Genomic DNA, 26,760 nt, shown 5'->3' with positions numbered 1-26,760 from the left:
TGTCTCAATGCAGAATGGCCAGGAATCTAGTCTCTTCAGCTGCAAGTACACCTTTGATAAAGGTAAAGTTAATGCACCTTCCAGTCCTTATTTTAACACCAAACATTAAAATATCTTTTAACTATTCAACATAGTTAAGAGATTTTGGCTTGAAAAGACAAGGTTCCTATTGCAATGGCAACACCTCTTCCTGCAACACAAGCCCATGTGTCAATGAAGTTTCCTGAAATTATTCAAGCTATTTAATCGCTTGTCTCGGAGTTTGTGTTCCTGAAGCCCTGTCCTGCTGACACACTATCACTGGTACAGCAGGAGTGGGGTACTAATGAGGGCTGAGAAAAGAAGATGCTTCTTACTCAAGGGTCCTGGTTACATATGCAGGATAACAGAGAGGCTTTCATGCGCATTTCAAAACACCTTTTTTCTGACCAGCTTTCCAATAATTTTTCAGGTGAGGTGGACTCGTAGGAAGGAGTAAGCAGTAAAATTAGCAAAACTGAAAGGACAATGAGCATTCAGCAACAGCTGAAGATCAGTCATCATTAACAGCACACAAACCTGTTTGTCTAGAAACGTACACCGCACTGAACACCAAGTATCAGAATATCCTAAACTTGCCTTGACAAGCTAAGAAATAGGCTAGGACATGTCTCTTCAGAACAAGGCTATTCTTCGCCTCTTCAAAAAATCATCCCCTTCTACACACTTGATTTTTAAAAGGGGGAAGTGTTCTCCGAGTACATTTAATGGCTCAGAAAGCACTTTTTCTTTTGACTCACACTAAGCATTATTTTCTAATAACACTGGTAGAAAACTAAACTCTTAGTAAGTAGCTATTTCCCTCCACACACGCAGGATTGCTCATATATGGTAGCATTTCTTTTTCTGAAAGGAAAAATGGTTCATTTGAAGAAAAAAAAACCCACACATAAAGGTTTTTGTAAAGAGAATTACCTCAACATTTAGAATTCCTCATACTAGCTGCTTTAACGGTAACATCAATGGAACAAAACTTCCTCATGTCCCTTTTTGGTTTTTATCAAAGAAATTTCTAAATAGAGAGAAAGTTTATTTTTACGCTAAGATCTCTTCACATTTAAAAATAAATTAAACTAAACTTAATAGATGAAGCTTGGAATAAATTGTGCATGGCCAGATCTCAAGGCCCTAGACAGGTGATGCAAATAAAAACTATTTATGTTTAGCAATTATTAATAAAAAACCCAATAATAATAGAAAAATAAATCTCTACCCAAAACTACCAACCACTGAAGAGTGAGATTACACAATCTATAAATAGCCACTATTCCTTGCATCTTTCTCACATTCAGTGTAGTTCCAGATTCAGAAAAGATTAATATCTAGTCAGTTCTAGACTAACAAAAATAAATCTAATCATAAACCGCTTCATTACAGAGCTGAAAAAAAAAAAAACCAAACCTTCTGTGTGGACTAATTCCCAGTTTTTTTAACCTTTATAAAGCTGCCTGTTCTCAATACACCCCAAACTCCAACTCTCTGTATTTAATGGCACGAGTCCTCAGCATGACAATTTCATACTTTTTTTGTAATACTAAAAGGTGATGGTGATCAGAATTGGATCTTGGCCTGATGGGTTCTCAAACGGCAGTCTCAGACTAAATCCCACCACATCGTCCCTGGTGATGTACACAGCATGTATTGTTGGGGTAGAGAGTCTAAAGGAGAAGAGAAACTTGAGAGCCCTTTACACAACCCTGCCAGGTATACAAGGGATTGTCAGGCCAGCCCCTGAGCTACCTTCTCCTTCCACTGCTGCTGGTGAGAAGTCACTATGTGAGGCATGCTTCAGCTCTGTGTGGATACACAAAGAACTGGAGAACATCAGGAGGGGAGATACCACATAACAGTAAAACACACACAGCACTTCTACATTCAAAAACGTTCCCTCTGGGTATTTTTCATAATTCTAGAAGAAACTTACATAGATTTTATCTTGCTGATATCGCTGAAATAAGTTGTGCATAATGGAGCCTTCATGGAGATCTACGAGTGCTGCCATGTCTTCCACACTCTCTGCACTTGTTTGATGCATAGGCGTTACTTTTTGGTGTGTGATAGTGCTCTGTTTGTAAGTGAATACCTGAAAGAGGGGAATCAAAGAAAATATTAGAACACACATTCAAAAACTTAAACGGAGCTTTCATACCCATTCATATTCCCTATCCAGTTTATCAGCGTGCAGACTCGTAAAATATAATAGCCTGCCAGTCATACCTTCTTCTAAAGCTTCTCTGACAATAACTGAAGACCCCAATACATACACAGGGGTCATATGAAACTAGCATACACAGCCAATGCACTGAGGACTGTAAGGGGTCTTTTCCATTTTAAGGGCAAATGTAACCTCATCTCAATCTGGACTACTATTAGACTTCTTCAGGAGAAAAATAAACCAAGCAATAATCGTTCCCCAAAAATCCAAACCCAACCAAACAAAAAATCCACCCCTTACAGTAAACCCCACATACTCAAATTATTCTGTAAGGAAATGCTTTACAGTGCAAAATAACAAATGAAAATAATTGTTCCAACAGGCTGTAAGTGTTTATATGTTTGAACTGAAATCCACTTAAATGTTTCCTCTCAATTCTCCAGTCAGGATGGCTGTCAGGTTAGGTCATTATTCCTAATGTAAGTAGCATGCCTAGTTCAGTATGCTGCAAATATTTGTAAATGAATAGGCAAACCAATTTCTAGTGAATGGACTTTTGAGATGAATTTCTGAAGCCTGTTCCAAACAGACAGTAAAAGCTCTAAAAAAGCCACAATTTAAATACTCAGTCAGAAGGCACTTCCACAAATATGCTCAGAAGAGGTACACATCCACAATCTAGTTAAACTTTAATGAATACTAATGACACCACTAAAGACTAAACCAATAGCTTTGGAATTCAGAGTCCCATTTCCTTTTTATTTACATCTTGGCAGCTCATCCTTACAGATATCTGCCTGGACCTCATAGCCAACACTACTCAGTCAATGTTCCCAGGTCCCTGATAATGACAGTTTCAGTGTGAGAAAGTCAAGTGTGGGGTAATGAAAATACTTTAATGATTTGGAATATTTAAAAGAAAACCTTCCAAAAATCTTTTGAAATATATTTATAAAGAAGATGGAAGAAGTGCAATAACCAGCAGCCCAAGCGCTGGCGAGCACCAGTGAGAAAAAGAAGCCGAAGCAGCAAGAGTCTGAACACAGACTGGACTTAACATCAAAGCTCCATACTCTGATATCCCACCAGTTGACAAAGATGAACTGCCTGATGATATTTGCTCATTAAAACTGTACCCCAGGCATCCCAAATGTTAGCACAGGCCATGGCACTGTTACAGCTGTCACACGCACCAGCACAAAGAGTACTGGGGGAATGCTGCAGAAGAAAGGTGATCCAGGAAACAAATCTCCAACAGATGCTGGCAGGCAAAAGAGATGTCAACAGGATACGTGAGCAAACCATCAGAAAGCACCTATAAATTTAGAGTAGCCAAAGCACAATCCCTAACTGTAGGAAAAAGACAGACACCAAGAGATCTGAGCCTTATTTTGTGGTAAACAACCATCATGATAACAGGACAAGCATTTGCACAGGGCAGAGAGATGCTGGCCAGGATGGCCCACTCAAACTCACTATTTCCTCTTCTTCAGCCAAGTGCAAGGTCCTACATCTGGGTCGGAGCAATCCCAGGCATAGCTACAGGTTGGGCAGAGAAGAGATTCAGAGCAGCCCTGCAGAGAAGGACTTGGGGGTGTTGGTTGATGAGAAAATGAACATGAGCCAGCTTCAGTGTGCGCTCGCAGCCCAGAAAGCCAACTGTATCCTGGGCTGCATCAAAAGGAGCGTGACCAGCAGGTTGAAGGAGGTGACCCTGCCCCTCTACTCTGCTCTCCTGAGACCTCACTTGGAGTATTGTGTGCACTTCTGGTGTCCTCAACATAAAAAGGACATGGAAGTGTTGGAACAAGTCCAGATGAGGGCCACGAGGATGATCAGGGGACTGGAGCACCTCCCGTATGGAGACAGGCTGAGAAAGTTGGGGCTGTTCAGCCTGGAGAAGAGAAGGCTGCGTGGAGACCTCATAGCACCCTTCCAGTATCTGAAGGGGGCCTACAAGGATGCTGGGGATGGACTCTTCATCAGGGACTGTAGTGAAAGGACAAGGGGTAACGGGTTCAAACTTAAACAGGGGAAGTTTAGATTGGATATAAGGAAGAAATTCTTTACTGAGAGGGTGGTGAGGCACTGGAATGGGTTGCCCAGGGAGGCTGCGAATGCTTCATCCTTGGCGGTGTTGAAGGCCAGGTTGGATGAGGCCTTGGGTGGCATGGTTTAGTGTGAGGTGTCCCTGTCCGTGGCAGGGGGGTTGGAACTAGATGATCTTAAGGTCCTTTCCAACCCTAACTATTCTATGATTCTATGATTCAGGCTGGTTATTCTCATACTTCCACCTCTCACACACATTGCTTTCTTGTCTGGGTGAGGAAATTGCTCTGTGAGCTGACTCAAAGATAGGTGTGTGCACTGACCGGCTAGAAAACACACCAACTTTTCATAATTGCTGCCACCCAAATCAGAAAGGAGAAGGACTTCTTCTCCAACACTGAGGAGTTACTTTACTTTTAATTCTTACCAGAGCCCCTTAGAGCACCCCTTCAAGTTCCTAAACCCACTGTAAAACTTGGTCAAAATCATCTAACAAGATCAAAGTCATCATCCAGGGCAGCAGGATCACATGCGCAGACCTCATTTCCTTAAAATGGGCTTTTTACAGTCCTGCTGCTCAAGCCCTGACAAGCCTGTTTTGTTTTATTTCATCTTGACTCACGCCTTTATTAGGACAAAGGCGTGAAAAGGCTGCCTTGAACTTTATCATTACTAATTAGAACATCGCACTAGGAAATACTGCAGCAGTTGAAATCCTCAGGAAATAGGAACCAAGAGCCATTCTACAAAGTCAGCACGGACAAGAGGAAGACGAACGAGTATTCTGAACTTAAACAGGAGCCTGTTGGCAGCACACAGGAGTGTCCATCCTCAAGGATCCTGCTAGCATTTCTAGAAGGTCAAGTAAAACATGCAGGAAGCTTGGAATAAGATTTAAGACAAACCTAAACGAGAATTCAGCAAAAACTTCTTTCCTCTCACGATATAAATGGTCCAAGATAACAAACATGCTGAATACATGGAAACCTATAAATTAAACCCTAAAGAGACAGCACACAAAATAAGAACTCTTGAATTTATTATAGCAGTGAAAATTAGAGGTTGAGATAGGAAGGAACAATGCAAAGAACAACAACAAAAAGAACAAGCTCAAGACAAAACAGCATAATAGGCTAAACAACAGTAAAGAGCACTTCACTGGGAAAGGAGAATAACACTTCAAAACTGCTCTCCGGTCCCTACTCTAGCTGAAAAGGTACTCAAATGACGGAGTAACATGAAAAGCTGGGAGGCCAGTGCCACCACATTCCCCAGGTAACATGGGAAAAAGCTGTGCAGGCACTATCAGGTTCAAAAATAATGTAGGAGGGAACTATCAGATACCCAAATGTTAACAGCTTGCTGAAACTGAGAACCCACACTCGAAGGCTGGAGGAGTGCTGTTTAGTCTTGAAGAAAGCAAACACAACTAAAAGGAAGTAATCACACGCTGCTGAGTCAGATTTCTTTAGTCAAGAGGGAAAGATTGAAGAGACAGGTAAGTGAGGACAGGAATATCTGAATGAACGTTAAAAACAGGGTAACATGCAGAAACTGTAAAACAAAACATAATGGTGTGGTTTTGACAGCCTGTTTCAAAACTTTGATGATATGACCCTACATCTTCATTCACATCTATTCAGAAATCTACAGGATGACTAGATCAATTATGTTCTCTCCATAATTGGGTAAAATTCATCAGCCTTGCTGTGACAGGGACATATCCAGAGCAGTGTCAAGGTCTACCTGCCCAACAAGCATGGTACCCATAGCACTTGCCAGATCTGCTTCAGGACACAATGTCAAGCCCTGAAACCTCTGAGAGCAAGATCCACATTGATACTTCCCAAAAATACTACCCAGATGAGAAAGAAGGACAATTAGAGCAAATGAATTCATCATCTCACAACGAGAACATTAGTACTGGACATGGGACCAAAGAAAAAGAAGTTAGGGGGAAATTCTCGATAGCACACCAGCACATCCAGGATGTGGGCACAACTGCACTGCACGGATGGGACAGACTCCCATGTCACCCTCTGAAACACTGTCCAGATCCCCAGCCACTGCCGCAGGAAGTGCCTTCTCTTTGCAGAAAATGCCAGTCAGACACTTTCTAATGCACTGTATAAAGCTGGAGATTTCAGGGCAGCACATACTGAGATTAAAGTTGAGACTGCAGATGAGCACTGGGTAACTGGGTTTTTGGCAGTTGCTATTTCATGAAGGGGTTTGCTCTGAAGCAGAACTGTCATATGTAAAAAATGAATAAATGATTTCATATGGGACTCTACTTGGAAAAACCAACAAACCCTAAATCACATACCAAGTCAAAGACATATAAAGAAAAATGGTAGCTTGAACAAATAAATGTATAGTTTTCACCTTTTCATAAACACTGCTGCATAAGTAGTGTAATATTGTACTCCAAAATGTAGAAGTATTTCTTAGGCAAGAGTGTATCTTTATATTTGGTTCAGAAAAGCATTTTTTTTGTATGCCATGCAATTTGGAATAACTAGCACTTTACATGAACATATGCTTTTAGAATTGACCAGTGAGTATGGAAAGAAAACAACCCACAAACAAATCAGGAGTTGAGGCACATGACTGCAATTAAATTAATTTCACTGATGCTTTTAAAAGAGCATGAAAAACACCAGCATGAAAATCCTAATATTCCCTACTTCTTTATGTTGAAAATTACATTCTTATCCTATGCAACCAACCTGGCATAAGAAAAAGAAAATAAGTCCTTCAAGCATTTTATTTAAGGGGAATATCACAAAACAATGTCCAATTAATTTTCTGCACTGACAAATTACCCCATAGCTCAAGATCTAACATAAATTATATTTTAACAAAAGATTTAATTTGTAATACAATTTATTAACACCAGGAAAGAATGTCAGAGTGGGCCTTCAACAACAGGAGCACACAATGCTTTCTCTTACGGTATCATTTTCTGACTTGATGACAAGTGACAAAAATCCCTGCTTGAATAAGGTCATTAAAAGGTAACAAGAGAAACTGCAACAGCTGAGTCAAGTGAGTTTAGGAGAATGTTGAATTAAGTCCTTAGGTAAAGCATATCAAAAGCCCACACAATCCCCACTTCTTGCAGAAACCACAAGTCACACTCAGGCCTTCCAGTCTGCTCGGAGCCCATACACAACTAAGCCTCTCAGGGTTTTTTTCACAGGGGGGTGATGCTGATGATCCATATTGGATGGGAGGAAGGCAGAAGGTACTCCAAAAGTCTCCTGATCATCAATTCGGTATGTGAATTACAACAATCTTCATTATTTCAGTGATATTCCATGAGATTTTTATTTAAATGCAGAAATAGGCTTGTCTGCGTCTTGGAAGCTCTGACCCAAAGTAGATCACTACTGAATCTGCTCTCTGAAAATATGCAAGATTGTCTACTGAGAAGTTTACATATTGTGAGCATTTTAGAACAGCCCTTCTACACAGTGACTTGAACAGTCATCCCTCCCAAACACAACTCCCAAACAGTGCAGGCTCAGGTCTCTTTCTTTAATTCAAAGATTGAGATTTGGGTTGGAGGAGGGGGTGAGAATGGGCACTGCCTCCACAGTATCACAGTATATTAGAGATTGGGAGGGACCTCAAAAGATCATCTAGTCCAATCCCCCTGCCAGAGCAGGAATACCTAAATAAGGTTACACAGGAATGTGTCCAGGCGGGTTTTGAATGTCTCCAGAGAAGGAGACTCCACAACCCCCCTGGGCAGCCTGTTCCAGTGTTCCGTCACCCTCACTGAGAAGAAGTTTCTTCTCAAGTTTAAGTGGAACCTCTTGTGTTCCAGTTTGTACCCATTACCCCTTGTCCTATCATTGTTTGCCACTGAGAAGAGCCTGGCTCCATCCTCGTGACAACTCCCCCTTTATATATTTATATACACTAATAAGGTCACCCCTCAGTCTCCTCTTCTCCAAACTATAGAGACCCAGCTCCCTCAGCCTTTCCTCATAAGGGAGATGCTCCACTCCCTTAATCATCTTAGTTGCCCTGCGCTGGACTCTCTCCAGCAGGTCCCTGTCCAGCCTCCCCACCACTGCTGCCTCCAGACAGGAATGAGAGACCTGCCCATGGCCTCGAGCAGGACCATTCCTCACAGCCGTTTACCCATCACATGGGCAGCAACTGTCTGAGGCTGTCAGATGCCATCAGCTTCACCATCAGCAACACACGTCAGATGTGGCGGTGTCTGACCCAAGCCAAGTCCTGCACACTGCTATGCTTGGGAACGGTTACGCAGCCTAGCACATCTCTCTTGCCTGTGTGGTTGCAGTAAATAAAAAAGTGTGGGGCATTTTGGTAGGGGTAACAGAAAAGGGGCAACCAACCTCCCTCCACTGCCCTTGCCTAAGCAAGAAAACTTCTTATAAACCCTAGATGTACTACACAAAGCGCAGGGCCTCACAGAAGATAATGCTGATATGCTTACACTGAAAACAGAAATATCCAAGTCTTGTCACACACTTGATCTAAATTAGCTTGTTCAAATCCAGGTAACCAGAGGCGTAATGTAAAATATCATAGTTTAAACATAAAATTAGGTAAGACAGGGAAAGCAAAGGCAATGAAGTATTGTAAAGAAGTCACCTAAAAGAAAGGTTCACATAAAACAAACAAACAAATGAAACAAAAAAAAAACCAGCAAATTTTTTCAATAATGGCTATTATATTAGCAAACCAACTGCTGCAGCATCTGGCCAGCCCACAGACACCAGAAAGGAAAGCTATCTGTGACCCAAAAAGTGAAGTCCACAGCCTTCCTGTCATTGCCCCAGGAACTACTCCACATGAGTTTTTCATAGGGTTACTCCCCACTGCTACGGTGATGCCCACGAAAATCCACATGACCCAACAACAACTCCAGAGGACTCAGCTTGAATGTTCAAGACATCAGTCTCCTAAGGCATTTTTTCGCTTACGGTCACTGACCCCACAGCAGAGAGATGAGCGCAGCCCATCAAAATACACAGGACTGTACAGAGAAACATCCGCTTAAAAATACCAGTTTCTTTCCCTTCTCTGCTGTTGGTCTGAACTGAGGATCATCATTTGTGTTTCTCTCATGTTTAGAAGTTAAAAGAATGCAATAAATCTTACAAAATGTCTTTATACATGAGTCCAAGCAGAAAAAAGGGGCCTTGGGCTCACATTACAAGCAGTGGAATGCAGCGTTCCAGGGAGAAAAATAAATCACAACAAGCCCAAGGACCCAGAAATTAAAAACAAAAATAAAAATATAGTAGTTCACTGTTTATTCCTGGAGAGATCTACTGTCTGAGCAGATACTTAACATACAGGACAAGGATGCTCCCCTATAAATCAAAAGCAATTTAAGACCAAATGTAAAGCAGATTAACTACCGACATTTTAAATTCTACAGTTAATCATGACAAGAGTGCGACCCAAGTAATTTTTTGTCTGATAATTTACTATTTCTCTGTAACAGCTGACCTTAGACATCCATTCCCTTGTCACAAAACAATCTTTCAGGCAACAAGATGTACCAGGGCCCAAGGCTTGCTTTGATGCCACATAATTAAATCTTTTTCAAAGCAACAAAAAACCCAAAACAAACAAACAAAAAACCAGCCAACCAAACAAAAAACCCAAACAAAACAAAATGTTATCTATTAAACTATGGAGGAAAATGAAATAATTTTATGTAAGATATTTACTGATGTAAAAAAAAAAAATATATTTATATATATATTACCAACTAAACTGATAGTGTTACTACTGTGACTAACACTGGTCTTCAAGCAAATATCCTATACACACATCAACTGAGAATCAGCTTATTTCCCATTTGTTTTGTAAAATTCCTACCCATTTACCCTGGGAATCACCCCACTCCCCAGCCTCCCTTCATAGTCAGATCTTAATCTTGACCTCTAGTGCAAAATGTCCACTTTGCACATTACTGTATCCATAAAATCAGTTGAGTAACACCCAACCCATAAATTTCCTCTATTTCATCTTTACTTTCTGCTCACTTGGGTTCCTGCCATTTTCAGTCTTCGTTCCTCCTCCTATCAATCAAACCACTTCCAAACCCTTCCTCTCAGTCCCTCTAATTCTTTTCAGACCTGTCAGGGCCTGGGACATCTGGGTCAGGAGCTACTCCCAGGTTCAAGTGCTGGGAGCCCATCCTGGTGATGGCTTGCAGCAGCTCCCCTGAATGGCTTTCTTACTACAACTTTCAGGCTGTCACACTCATGCAGAATACCCCTCTTTGGTCCCATGCTCCACAGCATGGGTAAGCACACTGCCAGGATGGCAATTCTGGTCATCACAGCAGCAGATCTTAGCAAACCCAGTAAATCGCACCTCTGTTGTTTCCCTGTGCACTGCCCACTATCAATAACCTTGATCTTGTTTGATCAAGATTTCTCACCTCACGCCTATTCCACAAGAGGTATTTCAAGACAGTTTATTCCACATACCAACCTGTTTCTGTTGGTAGACAAGCTCTACCATCAAGTACGAACAAGCTTCCAATTACAGGTTCAATGCTTATGACCCTTCAATTGGACTTGCCTACACAGACAATAAAGAAATTTAATTCAAATTAAACACATCAATTTTACCCAGATTATACTATAGTAAGCCTCTAGGCAGTCCTTGCTAATTCTTACAAGTAAAAATAAAAGTGCATCTTTTACTTTCTTTGCAAGCAGCCTTGTATGACTTGCAGTTATACATCACCTGAAGACATCACAAAGCTCAGTTTTTAAGAAGCCTTCCTACAAATACTGTGACTATAGCATTGCAGAAAACGTGAAACATTCCCAGTATGTTACCAGCACTTGCTTCACCACAGCAAAGTGCTCCTTTCTCTTCATAAGCCAGAAAGTAGAGGGGTTGCAGCTGCCCAGGCTCTCCCAGAATGTTGGACTGAGTGGAGTAGCTCAAGGGCAGGACACAGGAGATGTAAACCAAGATGGGCATTCAGCTCCCTGCCAGGCAGAGGTTGGGTCTCACCAGCTTTGACTACACAGCAAGGCAACGGAAGAGACCTCCAACCTGGACTGCGAGATGAAGCAGACAGCAGATTCTGGTACATAGGAGAGGAATTGAAGAAGCTCTGGGCCCATATTCCCTATGGAGTCAATCCTCCACCTGGGACACCTGACCAAAGGCACCCCCAAGTCAGTGTTACTGTAGGCAGCACCCAATAAACAGGTGTAATGGCAATACTCCTTTTACTTTCAATGTGTTATAACCTTGTCTAGCTCCAGGGACAAGGAGGGTGAGAACTGATGGCTTCATCTTCTCAGAAGGAAGACCAAAACACTAAAAACCCCCACAAAACCTCCCTCATCCCTTACCCACCATTTTCCATACAATGGAAAGTGCATCTATGGACAGTGCCAGGCAATGAAAGATTATCTTGACTGACAAAATCAGAGCTCAAGAGAGACTCTCAATTTCAAACTCATATTTATTCAGTGATTCATATAAGATAAACAACGACTATCTGCAACTGAATGAACAAGACTGAATTTGAACAAAATGCCCCGCTACCAAGAACTGGAACAACTCTGTTCAATAAGCAGCTTACAAATCATACCAGCTTCTCTAGGCATGAAGCAATCTCAGTAAGTCTCTTTTTCTTCTCTATAAAAGAACAAAGAACAACATTGCAGGTAGTTGACTGGACTGCCTCTGAGTGTAGAACAGGAGCACCCTGTGTGCAGTGCTGCAGTAATGAAATCAGAGGCAGGGCTTATGTGGGAGTTGGAGCTCTGAGGGGCAATTCCTGAAGAGCAAGCTTTGTTCTGAATGAAAGCTCACCAGAGAAGGAGATACTCCGATGATGCCCTGTGGGATGCCAAATAAAACCGGAGCAACCCCATTGCGAGCCTTTTGGCCTCATTCCTCTATCTTCCTCTAAGCCCAGCACTTCCTATGAACCAACCCTGCCCATGGCCTGCGGGTGCAGATGGTGCCCAAATCCTGCAGAGAGGCACACACAGGGGGACCAGGGAACTGCCCAGGGAACTGCTGCTGGACAGGAAACTCTTTTGGGGAAGGTCTGAGGCACTTATCACCACCATGCTATTACCCAAACCAAGGAGGCTCTGCCACAGCATCAGCTATAAAGGCTGAAAGGTCCTTGCAGCACCACGGTGCAAGCTGGTCCCCTGAGAAGGGGACCACAGCCGCTGGGCTGAGGAGCTCCCTCAGCAAGGGCACTGCAAAGGGCTGAGGGGAAAGAAAAAGGAAACAGAGCCAAAAGAAAGGGTTTTTACACAGAAGCAGATGGTCTTGCTGGCAAATTTCAATGCTCTAAGGCAACACAGGGCTTGGGTTTCCATCACTCCTCCTGCCAGGTAACATCCAGCCCCTCTGCTCCAGTCAGTCACAGCTAGACACCACAGTTTTAGCTCCAGCTTCATGGTTCGGTCACCCAGTGCTGGCTGGGTGTTGAGCACTCCAGCAGGCTCCAGTACTGGGGCTTGCCATGAGCTAGCCAACATGGCCAGGAGCCAGGCTGGAGAAGGGCTGGTGGGAGCAGCGCATGGCTATCAGCCACAGGAGCCAGAGTGCTCCCAAGGCAATGCCCAATCGGGGGGCCTTGGAGGTCTCGATACCCACGACTACCTCCATCCTGAAAGCCATTAACCATAGAAGCTTGAGCAATAACCTGCAAAGACCTGGATCCCTCACGCCTTCTCCTGCACACCTTAGGCCACTGGCAAGAGAGCAAAGCATGATTCTACTCCAGGGCTTTCCACCACCAGCTCTGCCTCTGTGTTCCCACTACAAACCTCCCCTATTTGCTCTCATTTCTCCTCCCTATCCCTCCCTATCCCTCCTTCACCTCCTGGCACCCTCCCTTGCCCACCACTGGTGGCATTTTGAAATTATCTTTGTGGGACTCATTTCCAAGACCCTTTGAGGCCACTCTGATGAAAATTCAGATAGGGGTCTACTATCATCTTTGCTTGTTTAAAAAACCCAGTATCTTATTTTTAGGGTTTTTTGCCTTTATGTTGCAAGGATAAAAATATCTGAATACGAGAGATCAGTATAAAGCTCTGTATGAGTTTACAGGGATTATAGAAACTAGCATATTTCATGTTGGAAAGGACCCATGAGGATCAAGCAGCCCAACTGTGTTCCTCTGAGGACTACCTAAACTAAACTATACGACTAACAGCATTGTTCAGATGCTCCTTGAACTCTGCAGGTATGGTGCCATGACTACTTCACTGGAGAGCCCGTTTCCAGTGACCGACCAGCCTCTCAGTGAAAAACCTTTTCCTAATGTCTGAATTTCCCCTGATGCAGCTTCATTCCACTTCCGATCCTGAAAGCGTAAGTCCCAATTGAAGTATGAACCCTGGCTTGAACACCAGTCCCTCGCTTACTCTTGTCTCATTTTTTAAAGAGCCAGAGGAGCTCTTCATTAAGCCAGTGTTCCCTACCTGCTGTTCCCACAGGTTGCCTGCAGTGTGAGGTTTTGACACAGTTATACTGCTGGCAAGACAGCCAAGACATTTTATTTACAGCTCAAAGCTTCTTCATTGAAGCAATCCTTTAATGAGGTAACTGTCTATTAAAATCCCCTTTCCCCAAAACTTGTAGGTGGATAATGGTAACTTACATGGAGGGGTAAGAGGTAGAAAAGTGAGGAACTGAAGCCCTGAGTACAGTAAGCTCCTAAGGGCATCTATTTATGAAAACAAAAATATACATGATGACACATAACACACCATATTGAATGCTCAAAGCAGAATTCTGGGCAGGTGAACACAAAACCCTGGACATTTCCCGAACCCCAAGCATACAGTACAGTTTCCATGGCAGCTTTGTTAACAAGACTATGCTGTTTCTAAGCTAATTTTTATCATGTATGCTGATCTCAGAACAATTCATCAGGTTTTCAGGAAAGGGCTACCTGAGGAGAAACAGTAGGGACACTCCCTCTGTCACTACAGCCATTAATTCAACTAACCAGCAACTGGGAATTTTTCCAGCTCTGACTGAAAGTAACTGGAAGATGACCTTAACAACAGGGAGAAGGAGTGATTTTCCTTACCTACACGTCTCGTTCTGACACCCAGAGGTAAACTTATAATGTAGGCAGCAACAGACCACCCCTCAGCAGATCTCCAAAGCTGCCTTTCAACCTACCCAAGTTAGCGCTGAGACCCACAACAGCACCATTTCCCCTGCCTGAGAACACATCCCAAATATCAACAAAATTTTCTGGCCAACATGGAAGCACTGTCAGATTGAAACTGCAGGCAGTTTATTCACATTCAGGATTAGCCAGTGCCATTTGTGTGGCATGCAAAACCTGCATGAGCATTGGCAGGAGTAGCATAGTCTAGGGAAAGAAGATGTTTTAGCCATATTTCATAGTCTAGGCTGGAGCTAAATCTCAGCTGGCTCCATACAGCACAAGTATGGTTTCCTCCAACCAAAGTGTGTGAACCAGGACCCCAGCACATGCAGTCCAGAGACGCGGAACTAGCCTGTCTGAATCATTCACTCAGCTTCACTGCAGATCTCCCTGCGCCAGCAGTAAAGTTTACTACAGCCCATGGCAGTGCAAAAAGGGAACAAGAAGGCCATGACAGAAGGCTTCATGCAGCATGCTGGAAGAATTCACTGTCTTTACCACAGCACAATAGAGATTAATGGAAGCAGCTCAGCTTCAGCTCTGCACCCCAGTAAATCTTTCTAAAGACTGAGACACTGAACCTCAACATCCTTGTCTGCAGTGCTGTTTGCTTTTCCCTGCCTATCCTGCGTGAACTTGGGCTGCCTCACACTTCTATTTCTCCCAGAAGATGGGGAGCTGGCTGTAAACCAGATTTGCAGCTTCAGTGTAGAAATAAAGAGCAGTTGTCCCAGCTACCATATGCTGGATAGGAATCTGCCAGTGTATTATTATTGCAGGGATGCCTGCCCAAGTCCGCAAATCCTTTGAAATAATAATTCTGCAATAAACCCTCCCGAAGGGCACTGCTCTCGCATGCCCTGCTAGCAGGACCGTGACAAACGACTTTGTCTTCAGAGAGAAGGAGGCAAGGTACCCTGCCTTCCTGCCACCAAACCACCACTGGCCGCTGCATCAGCCATGTGGACAGCATCCACCCATCCCAGGAGGGCTGGGGGTCCTGATGTTACCATTGCTCAGGAGACTTGGCAGAAATAGTACAACAGGTAAAAGGGAGCAAAAAGCTGGGATAATTCAGAATTTCTATATAACAAGCAAAAAGTTGGGTTTTTTTTTAAATAGTACATCGTGACAGGTCAACTATTCAAGGAGGTTTCATCATCAAAAAGCAGCATAAGTATTATTTTCAGAGAGCACAAAGCCATCTTATTTTAAAGTCTCATGGAGTATATTTTGCCCTTAGAGTCTTGTTTTTCTCCAGGACTAGTGTGTGTTAGACAACAGCAACAGGCTCCAGCAAACAACCATTGGCAGCTCCTGGAGAAGCGCTGCTGGTCAGTTAGCATTGCTACACACCTCAGCCTGCTGCAGCAGGGCTTTGTTTCATTCTCTTCAACCCCATGGTTGTCCTAAAATGCTACCAAGGCATTTTGGTAGCTGTGGCACAAAGCAAAGGTTAGAGCTGCCAGGCACTCAGGGCTCTCACATTTGCATGGTACTCTCACAGGGGGCTCACCAACAAGGCTACGAAACTGATGGACAGGGGCAGAGCAGTTGACGTCATCTATCCGGACTTCTGCAAAGCCTTTGACACTGCCCCACACAACATCCTTGTCTCTAAATTGGAGAGACATCAATTTGATGGGTGGACCACTTGATGGATAAAGAACTGGCTGGATGGCCGTACACAAAGAGTTGTGGTGAATGGCTCAATGTCCAGCTGGAGACCGGTAACGAGTGGTGTCCCTCAGGGATCGGTGTTGGAACTGATCTTGGTCAACATCTTTGTTGGTGACATGGACAGTGGGATTGAGTGCGCCCTCAGCAAGTTTGCTGATGACACCAAGCTGTGTGGTTCGGTTGATACGCTGGAGGGAAGGGATGCCATCCAGAGGGACCTCGACACGCCTGTGAGGTGGGCTGATGCCAACCTGATGAAGTTTAACCATGCCAAGTGCAAGGTCCTACACTTGGGTTGGAGCAATCCCAGGCATAGCTACAGGTTGGGCATAGAAGAGATTCAGAGCAGCCCTGCAGAGAAGGACTTGGGGGTGTTGGTTGATGAGAAAATGAACATGAGCCAGCTTCAGTGTGCGCCCGCAGCCCAGAAAGCCAACTGTATCCTGGGCTGCATCAAAAGGAGCGTGACCAGCAGGTCGAAGGAGGTGATCCTGACCCTCTACTCTGCTCTCCTGAGACCTCACTTGGAGTATTGTGTGCAGTTCTGGTGTCCTCAACATAAAAAGGACACGGAACTGTTGGAACAAGTCCAGAGGAGGGCCACGAGGATGATCAGGGGAGTGGAGCACCTCCCGTATGAAGACAGGCTGAGAAAGTTGGGGCTGTTCAGCCTGGAGAAGAGAAGGCTGCGTGGAGACCTCATAGCAGCCTTCCAGTATCTGAGGGGGGCCTACAGGGATGCTGGGGATGGACTCTTCATCAGGGACTGTAGTGACAGGACAAGGGGTAATGGTTTCAAACTTAAACAGGGGAAGTTTAGATTGGATCTAAGGAAGAAATTCTTTACTGAGAGGGTGGTGAGGCACTGGAATGGGTTGCCCAGGGAGGCTGTGAATGCTCCATCCTTGGCGGTGTTCAAGGCCAGGCTGGATGAGGCCTTGGGTGACAGGGTTTAGTGTGAGGTGTCCCTGCCCATGGCAGGGGGGCTGGAACTAGATGATCTTAAGGTCCTTTCCAACCCTAACTATTCTATGATTCTATGACAAGTTTCATTAGGCTGAACTGTCACAGAGGGCCACAGACGTTGTCAGTGAGGAAATCTGAAACTTCTTAGACTGGTGTAATTGGGACTGGCTCTCTGCTCCCCCTTCTCCAGAACTGTTAGCTGCAGCAGGAGGAGAGCGTGCTGCAAGAAAGTACAAAACAAGTTTGGACAAGCACGAAACAAAGCTGCATGTATCTCAAGATAGCAGCTGAGGCGGTTAAGTATCTTTCATTACAACCATGAAACCCAGATCCACGCCCAGAGAGCCCAAGCAGCTCAAGTCAGAGGGTTCTGATGGCCACATGCCAGCCTTCAGCGAGTTGGAGGAGCCAGACTGCCACTGACAATCTATGGTATCTTCAGGTTTTCCTGTTGGAACTCCTGGGTTTTTTTCAGCTCTTTATTTCACGTTTTAGCGGGGGGGGGGGGACACCACAAAACGAAGTTTTCCAGACCTCCTCTGCTCTGGTTTAAGATCAACAAAACCAGCTGAATGTTGCACAATCATTCTATCATCATGAAATCATGGTGAAGAGAAAGGGAATTAGTGGAGTAAACAGAAGAGGAAATAAAAAGACAAAACCAGACATATCCAATGCATAAATAAATAACCCTACTGTACCTTGTTTTGCAACGGGGGATGGCAGACTTTAAATGTGTAAACTCACTGAAATTTCAGATTTTTGTGTATTTGTCGGGACTGCAAACCCACATGCAACTTTAATTTGTAAGAAAATACTGTAGTGGGTATGAATGAATACTTATCCCAAGTCCAAAATCATTACATTTATACTGGGGAAAAAGAGAAACTGCTTAGTTACAAGCAGCAGACCACAGTTGTCTTAATTTGCACTGAACAGGAGCATTAGTCAGACTGATTACATAGTGAGGCACTAATTACTTAACGTTCTCTCAAATGCATGCTAGTAAATTTGATTATTACTCAAATAGAGTATACATTGTTCAGTATGTCAGAGTGAGCTCTTTCTTTGATTGAAAGCTTTTTAGGAAAAAAAAAAGCTACCTCTTTGCTATAAAGTTTTACAGTGTCTGGCACAAAGACAAAGACCTCTTGGAGACACTGAAGTACCAATATGAAAACACGACTACATTTTAATACGTCTGGTTTTGGGGAAAACAATATTATATTCTTTTCCTCAGTTGTATTACAAGGAGCATGAATAAATATACCAGTCCCAGGAGCCATAGGAATTCACAGAATGGCTTAAAAAAAAGCTTTTCTTCTGTCTGTCTTAAGAGTTACAGCAAGTTCCGATTTTTACACCTTTGAGATAACAATGCATGAATTACTGTTCAATTTCTGCTACCATGCAAGTAAGAATCTCTTTTCATTGCACTTGTGAAAAGCCTGTGGATGTTGAATACAAAACCTTAAAGTTTTTTTAAAAAGGACTGGTAGAAGGTTTGAATATGCCCAGTCTTGTTCATATTCCTGCAGTAGACTTCTTTTAAGGAAAAAAAGGCAAGTAAGTGGCACTGCCAGAACTTGTTGAGGAGACTGGAGCACCATCAGTCATTGCAGGGCATGAATTCACAGGTATGGGCAGATGAAGTGGTCAAGAGATGTAACATCTTTCAAAGCCATGTCATAAGCTTCATTGTATGGCACCGATATTGCTTTGATACATGTGAGAACATGCATTATACACAGATAAGGAACAGAACTTGCTCTTGGCTGTAGAAGTTTGACAGAGCTGTTCTATAAGTTACTCCCATAAAATCAACATATAAACTAGTTGGTCTGCATTTGAACTATGAACCTCCTGCTTGTACGCGTATGTTGAAGAAACCCAGTTACGACTGATTCCCTTGATACAAGCAACAAGCAATTCATAGCACCTTCCCCGTCACCTCCCCCTCAAATATGGACAGTACTTCTTCAGTAGTCATGTCAGAATTATGAAGGAGACAGACAAGAAAGATGTCTTATATTCAGAGAATTACTTGGCAGCTTTACACAGAACTGTAACGTTTATAGACCTGGAAAGAAAACCCCAACCTTTCCGTGCAAAGAAAAATACACCACTATTTTTCTGGCTCTGTAAGGATACTGTTGTTTGCTTTTGAATTTACTTTGACAAACCTCAAGCACATGAAGCTGTAAAAGCTCTGGTCTATATTCTCTAAAATGAGGGTTAGATATAAGTTCAACAGGAAATATGGTGAGATACCCCTCACATGTTACTAAAAACCAATTAGAAGAAATAGATTAAAATCAGACCACTTTTTCTGATTGCTTGCATAGAAGGAAAGGTTGTGAAGGATACATGGACTGCCAATCTTGTGTATTAGTGAATAGTGCTGCCCTCTATTTAACCTTCCCAGGCTACTCTTAACTATCCAAACATGTCTATTTTACTGTGTTTTCTGATAAATATTGTATCTTAAAATGCAGCTTCATAGATCCGAGGGGGAAGACCCATTACCAGCTGCTGGGTATATTTGTGCAAACCTGTTGCAATACATCAAACGAGCTATAATTTTGAAAAAAATTATCCTACAAACAGCATCCCATTAGAAGAAAAAGGATGCATGAAGTAACCATTTCATTTAGCTAGCCAGGGCCTGAGTTAATGTCACCTTACCCTGCATTTGCCCAATGTGATTCAAGCAATTTCTCTGCCCTCTTCTGTCTCACCTGTGTATGCTTCAGAACTGAGACTTAGGTTTAGAGTCAAAAACCAGTTACTTAATTCCACACATAAACCCTCTCCTGCTCTGAGAACATGATGATTCCTGTTACACGTAGCTTCAACCTGGCAGATTAACTCATAAGTTTCTAGAAACAGGGTCATGTTTCCATTCTACAGCCTAAAATTATTAAGATATTTAAGGATAAAGATAAAATTATTAAGAGAGACCATTATGATCTTTTAATCTGAGCAGCCGTGTAACATAGAAAATACATACCTGAATTCATTTTCTATTTAGCAAAGTCTCAGCCCTGAAGTACTTCAAATCTTTCTCCTTCCCTCTAAAATATCATGCATTTACTACCTTCTGTTTGGATACTGCCTTTTGTTAGGCACAATACTGACTTAAACTAGTAGTAGAAACTTTTCTGCAGGCACAGGCATTTCTTGTACAAGATTTATGGCTCCCAACTCCTGTCTGACTGATTTTTAAAAGCCTGAGCTTAGGGATGTTCTGTGTGCTACCCAGCCTCACTTGTCTTCATCCCAGAGCCATTAAACCCATGGCACCAATGATGTACCATAGTATACACTGTGCAGGGAAATCTGCTATCAGTGGTTGTCCTGAGTTCAGCAGCAGCAGTCATTTTTTCTTCTTCTTAGTAGCTGGTGCAGTGCTGTGGTTTTGACTTTCAGCCTGGGAATAATACTGATAAAGCCGATGTTTTCAGTTGCTGGTCAGAATGTTTACCCTGACCAAGGACTTTGTGAGTCTCATGCTCTGCCAAGGATGAGGGGAAGCCAGGAGGAAGCAGAGACAGGACACCTGACCCAAACTAGCCAAAGAGGTATTCCATACCACAGCACGTCATGCCCAGGATGTAGAACTGAGAGTGCCTGGAAGGGCTGGAACGCTGCAGGGTGGGGGCGAGGTACCGGTCGTGAGCGGTTGTATTCTCTTCCCTTGTTATTTCGCTTATCATTATTATTATCGGTGGTAGCAGTAGTGATTTGTGTTATGCCTTAGTTATTAAACTGTTCTTATCTCAACCCATGGGAGTTGCATTCTTTTGATTCTCCTCCCCGTCCCTCCAGGAGTGGAGAGAAGAAAGGAGGGGGGGGGAAGTAGACTGCGTGGTTCTGATTTATGGCCTGGGCTTAAACCACGACAGTGGTGTAGAAACTAAAGATCACAGGATGGACATACATAGACAATTACATAAAGCTGGTGGTATAGAGCTAATACAGAATTCGAGTGCAGCCATAGGAGTACAGTTCTGCTTACTTCCAAGGCAATTACAAACACATCCTCAGTAGTAAAGAAAGACTTTCAGTAAGCTGCAAATGACCAAAGTACTTCTGAGGGCACAGCAGTGCAAAACTGGCTTCCTCTACACCAACACGTGCAGCACCTGTGGATTCTAAGAAAGACAGCGTCTCTTCTCAAAACTCAAGTGCTCTGGATTGAAAGACAGACTTGTGCCTTCAAGTAAGTGTTTAGGCTCACCTCAGATAGGACAGAAAGGTGGAAAAGGAAATAATTCGTATCCCATTAGTAGGGCCTCTACACACAAACATCTCCAACAAATATTTTATTTGGAGTCACTGTATTTTCACAAACACTACATAAGGTATGAAACTGAGGCGTAACAAGCCAATTCAACAGAGGGTCATACTTCCCGTTAACAAGAAAGCAATAGCAATCAGAGTTGCAATCCCAACTATCATCTCAACAGATGATAAAAATAAGTAAGATGACATGACAAATCAGTCACGCAGTATGGAGCTGACTCACCACCATGTGATTCATAACTAAGCAAATAGCAAAATATGAAAAATGCTGTGATCCTACACAAAAAAGCTTTAACATTTGTACTGCGAGCTCTTTCATTGTCAAAACACACAGCTGCACCAGCACTAAACCCAGGTTTTACACCATGATGAAATGTATAAGAAGTGTTTAAACTGCAACAGAGATAATTTTCCTGAAAGAGTTCACTGAATATATTCCTTCCTTTCAGCTTAATAGAACTCTTACAAACTATTTAACTAAAAGATCCATTATTTAGCTGTCATTCTGCATTACCACAGCTTCACATACAAACTTTACACCAGTATCTTCACACATTTGTCCATATGGATGTTCATAGGAAAACAAGATATAGGTGACCAGACAAAGATGCAAAGACCTCTAACAGTCAGTTGTTTCACAGAAGTTCAGCACCAGTGAGGAATCACCCAATGCCTCATTTAGATCAAGACAGGTAGGTACAAGAAAACCACACTTGTTTCTGGTATGGTTTGAAAATTGAGCTCTATTAAGTTACTCTCATGAGACACCCGTATTGTAAAGAACATGAAAACTACTGTTATATTGGAAGTGCTCCATTCTGGGATTTACTCATCTGAAAAGCTCAGTTAACCCAACAAAATCTGCTGATACGACCATCATAAAACCTTGCATGCCTGGCAGATGCAATGAAAACACACATTCTTGTGCTTCTATGCATAAATACTACTATCCTAAGGAGAGGAAAAAAAAAAAACAACCCAACGCCCCACAGGAGCATACCTTTAGAATGGCCATAACTACACAGGCATAAACGTGAGTTTCCAATCTAGTAAATTAAAAGACAATCCCCATGATTTTACTTTAGCTAGATTCCTCTGCAGCTAAAAATTTCAGAGAAGGAAATGGATTGAAAAAGAGAAGGAAGGTTTAAACTCAGGCGCAGGAAAGTTAAGCACAAATCTCAATATGAAATACTGGGCAATTGTAAGCTGATGGGAAAAAACCTAGCATCCCTAAAAACAAGCTATGCAGGGTCCCATTGTTATCTAAATTAGAACATCTGATTTCTATTATCATTATTTACAGGTTTTGATTTAAATGATCTGCCTAAGACCAAAATCAGTACCCTCACTGGATGTTGCATAAACATAGAGAATTCCCACCCCACCACGAGCCCATGTCCATCAAAACACTGCTTCACATTCCCAGGTAGGGAGACATAACACATGTAGTTCAGGCACCAGAGAAGGAAGCCTGTTGGTGAGGGGAAGGTTTAACCTAGACTACCAGGATGCACTCACGGAGAGAACAAGTCAAAGAAAGCACGTGCCAGGCACACAACTCATCAACTGGATTAAGTCAGATGACAAAGTTGAAAAAGCACTCATTTTGATCCCCTCTGTCTGCTCCAGCTCAGAGCAAGGTAACTCAAGCACCCAGATATACTGGGTTCCTGACAGAGTGTACGCAAGCACTAGTCTCCAAAACAATTCACTTGTCAGCACCAGAGGCTTTTCCTGTTAAGACAGGTCTGCACTAGATCCTGCTGATGCAGCCCTGTGAATGATGAATATGAAAGTTTTCCTAGCAGAGGACCTTGACCTCAGCATGATTACACTGATGGTGATTTTTCAGTGAATTTTCTTCTGCTCACAGGGCTACTGGGGTTACTTGTTTCAGGGTTAGCAGGCAGTCCCCACAGCTGGGAAGTACTAGTGCATCTGCCAAACTTTTTCCAGGCCCTTGGAGCACAGTCCAATCCAATTAAAACATGCACAAAAGTAATACAATTCAAAAACTATTCCCTTGTGCTGTGGTCTCCAGCAACCCAAAGGCCTCTACTACGCTCTACTACAGTGCCAGCAACTGATATCAAACCCTTTCCAACAAAGTTGTTTCAGCTATTAGTGAAATCACTTGACTCTTTCCCATGTGCACCTGAGATGCTTGGACCTAAATGGGATTTTTCTGCCCAGTTGCAAAGGAAATGAGAATGGCTTTGCCCCCACAAAATTCAGCACTTAACTGCAAGCATGTTTCTCTACTGACACAACTGCACCACTGCAGTCAAGCCACTCTGCTACAGCAGCTAAAGTTACAGCAGCATCTATGCCCACACAGATATTTTTATTTTGACTTTGCACAAACCACTTCCTAGAAAGTGAAAGATAAAAGTGCTGGGAAGAAAAGGAGGGGTGAGGGCTGTGATATCAAAATAAAACACTAACGTCAGACTTCGCATCACTGTAGTCAAAACATTCATAGCCACAATCTGGCTTACAGATATGCCTGTGGTACTCAGCAGTTACTCTGTAAAACATCCCTCCAAAGGAGGTACTTGCATTTGCCAGCAGCTGTCATTTCAGCAGAGAACCAAAGAAACAGGTATATCTCCTTCAGATGTGAAGACCCTCTGCACAAAGGAACAGGAACATGGACGTGTGTTTACCTATCTGATTTGGTGAGAAAGACAAGATCATTTCCAAGCAATAATGCCAAATATGAATTAGCATGCAAAGCCTCATCAACTTGGTGATCTGAAAGATGTTTTGAACCATAAGAGAGGCATCCCCCTGAAGCATGGCACCACAAGCAGATGCCTCAAATAGGATACTGACCACAGAAGACACAGGTTTCATAGTTCAAGGTATCAAAGCATGCACACAGTAAACTGACACACAGGAAGGGTGTGGACAGGCTCCCAAGACACAAGGGAGTTTTAAATGTTAGTAAGACACTGCCATCTCCGGATAAAGATAACAGAAGATATAGCTGCTGAGACAAGTCCAAGCAAGCACTCCCCACATCTGCTAGATCGTAGGGCGAAGAAGCACGTTCAGCTCAGCAACCAGCAAGCGGGAAGAGGCAGTCAGGAGCACACATTGTGGCTACTCCAGCAGCCACACTCCACAAGCTCACATCAGATACACAGCTTTCACCCTGGCTTAGATACAACCCACAGGGATGGCAATGACAGTCTCTCTGGCTAAACTCAACACAATCACATGGAAACACAGCACAGGTTCTGCCCAAGGAACTGCTGCATACATCGCTGCTAAACTTACTGGGAGCTAAAAAGTTCCTCTCAGCTTGTTATGGGGTGTATTGGTTAGTATTTTCTGTTACAGAAAATGCTTTCACTTCCATGATTTTAGTCCTGTTTCTAAGTTTCTGACAGTAAGAAAAGCTGTGCAGTAGGAAAAGAATGCAAAAGCAAAGAGCACAGTTTGGGAATGGTTTGGGCATTTTTTTCCTTTTGACCCACAGACCTATTTTCATGCACAAAGGAAGAAGTGAATAACAAGCCTTTTAAAAACTAAATTTCTAGTCCCAGAAACCAAGTTTTCCATTAGCTCAGAGACCAAATCTCAGGCACTTACCACCACCATGTAGCTCAAAATACTTGTAACTGATTCAAGGTCTTTTAAAAGAAAGTTCAAACTCCATTTGTACTCCAACAGTACAAGCTGGCTTTTCTTCCAAGCCTCTTCACAAACCTGTTGTTCAATAATGAGCTTTCAAAACTACGTCTAACAGTAAAATTCATTACTCCCTTTATACTCACCTCATTATCCCGGCCTCTTGCTGTGCTTGCTCCTTTTAACGGATGGAGCAGGTATTAGCTTGATTTCCTACCACACATCAAGTTTTCAGCTGAGCTTGGCAATATACATTTCTAACAACTGATAAGATCTCTATTAATTTACTATTAAATGCATAAAGCTAGATTTTATTTTGTCTTGCATCTGACAGATAGCAAGAACATACCTTACTTTCCTGACATGCTGTACGCAAGTTTTGCATGCAGATGCGACTGATAAGAAGAATTCAAATCAAGGCCAAAACTCAGTGATCATAAAAGAAGTGAAATTAAAATATCCATTTGCATCCATATGTAGAGGAAAAAATAAAATAGTAATTTTGTTTTTCCTTTTTTTTTTTTTCTTTTTTTCCCCAAGTAAGAAGCACTCCAGGAATACTACAGTCAATACATAAGAAAAGTAAAGTTTTAATACGTGAAGCTACCATTATTTTGATGAGAAAAATTAAGTTAAAACACACGCCCATAAAACACAGCCTGCTGATAAAAACGAAACAAATAAAAAATTCAGTTAAAAATAATTTCATCAATAATTTCATCACTAAATGTCATAGATGATATTCCTGAGACCTTGTACATTCAGAGAGAGCCAGGTGTGAATTCTGGAGAAGCAGCATAAAGGAAAATGTGGAAGCTGGAAGTAGTGCTGACGAATCATGGAAGTCACACTGTTAAAATCTCGAGCACAAAAAGCCAGGTAGTCACTCTCTAAGGCTAAGGACCCCCCCCCTCCTGCACTGCAAGCCCACAGGAGCAAGAGCCAGCCTCTCTGACAATATGTGTGCCACACAGCATACAGCATCTTCCCTTAAAGGAAAATGCCAAGGAGGAACTTGCTGCTTAAAAGTACTGCTGATGCCAGGACCGGCCACAGGAGCCCCAGCCATCCTTGCTGCTATAGCTCACACTACCCAACTGCAACATAGGGTTGCCAGCCCAAACCTGTCATGAGTTTTCCAACTGATCTGGCACTTTTAGTTTCTTACTTTTGCCATTTGCCTTTATGCACTACTTGGTACAGTGGTGTAAACAAATGGATAAGGATCTGCACGTGTCACTACTCTGCAGAAAACATTAAGCAGCCGTAGCTGATGCACACATCTACTTGTATTAAATAACGTATTTTTAAGCACCCAAATATTTTCAAAGAATGAAAAAAACACTATTATTTTCAGAACTCCTCCCTACTGCAAAGACAAGTCTGAGCCTATCAGTACCAATCAACCTCGCTTTAAATAAGCATAACAGTCCCCACAAAATTTGTTATTGAAATTAGCTGTGTGGCAAGGGATAAGTCTGGTTTATTTGCTGCAGTAATTTGCAAAGACAAAGCTATATGCTGGAACTCTTAGACAAAGCGCTGGGGTCAGCAGGACCTGAGGTTCTACTCAACCACCATCTGACCTTGAAGAAGTCCATCACCTCATCATAAATCTGTCATCCCAGCTGTGAAGCTGGATGAAAGCAGGACTTCCCTGCAAACTGCATGCTGCATCTAGTTTGGCTTTTTGTTAAATAAATATAACGCCCCCTCAAAACAAAACCAAAGAGCTAAACAATGTGTTGGG

The 26,760-nt window shown here is 42.7% G+C and overlaps 1 protein-coding gene across 1 annotated transcript in view; it reads right to left on the bottom strand.

Annotated features, from left to right (window-relative positions):
- The window catches only part of MYO10 (myosin X), a gene marked incomplete at its 5' end in the record, with an annotated part of 159,055 nt that overhangs the window by 88,893 nt on the left and 43,402 nt on the right, over positions 1 to 26,760 (bottom strand). The window contains 1 exon segment of the mRNA XM_080610818.1: positions 1,964 to 2,122. Within this exon segment, the coding sequence (XP_080466944.1) occupies positions 1,964 to 2,122 (159 nt within the window).

The sequence above is a fragment of the Psittacula echo genome, assembly GCF_963264785.1.
Source record: "Psittacula echo genome assembly, chromosome: 2".
Lineage (NCBI taxonomy): Eukaryota > Metazoa > Chordata > Aves > Psittaciformes > Psittacidae > Psittacula > Psittacula echo.
Note: the sequence above shows the minus strand (reverse complement) of the source record. Positions and strands in the feature narration are given on the sequence as shown.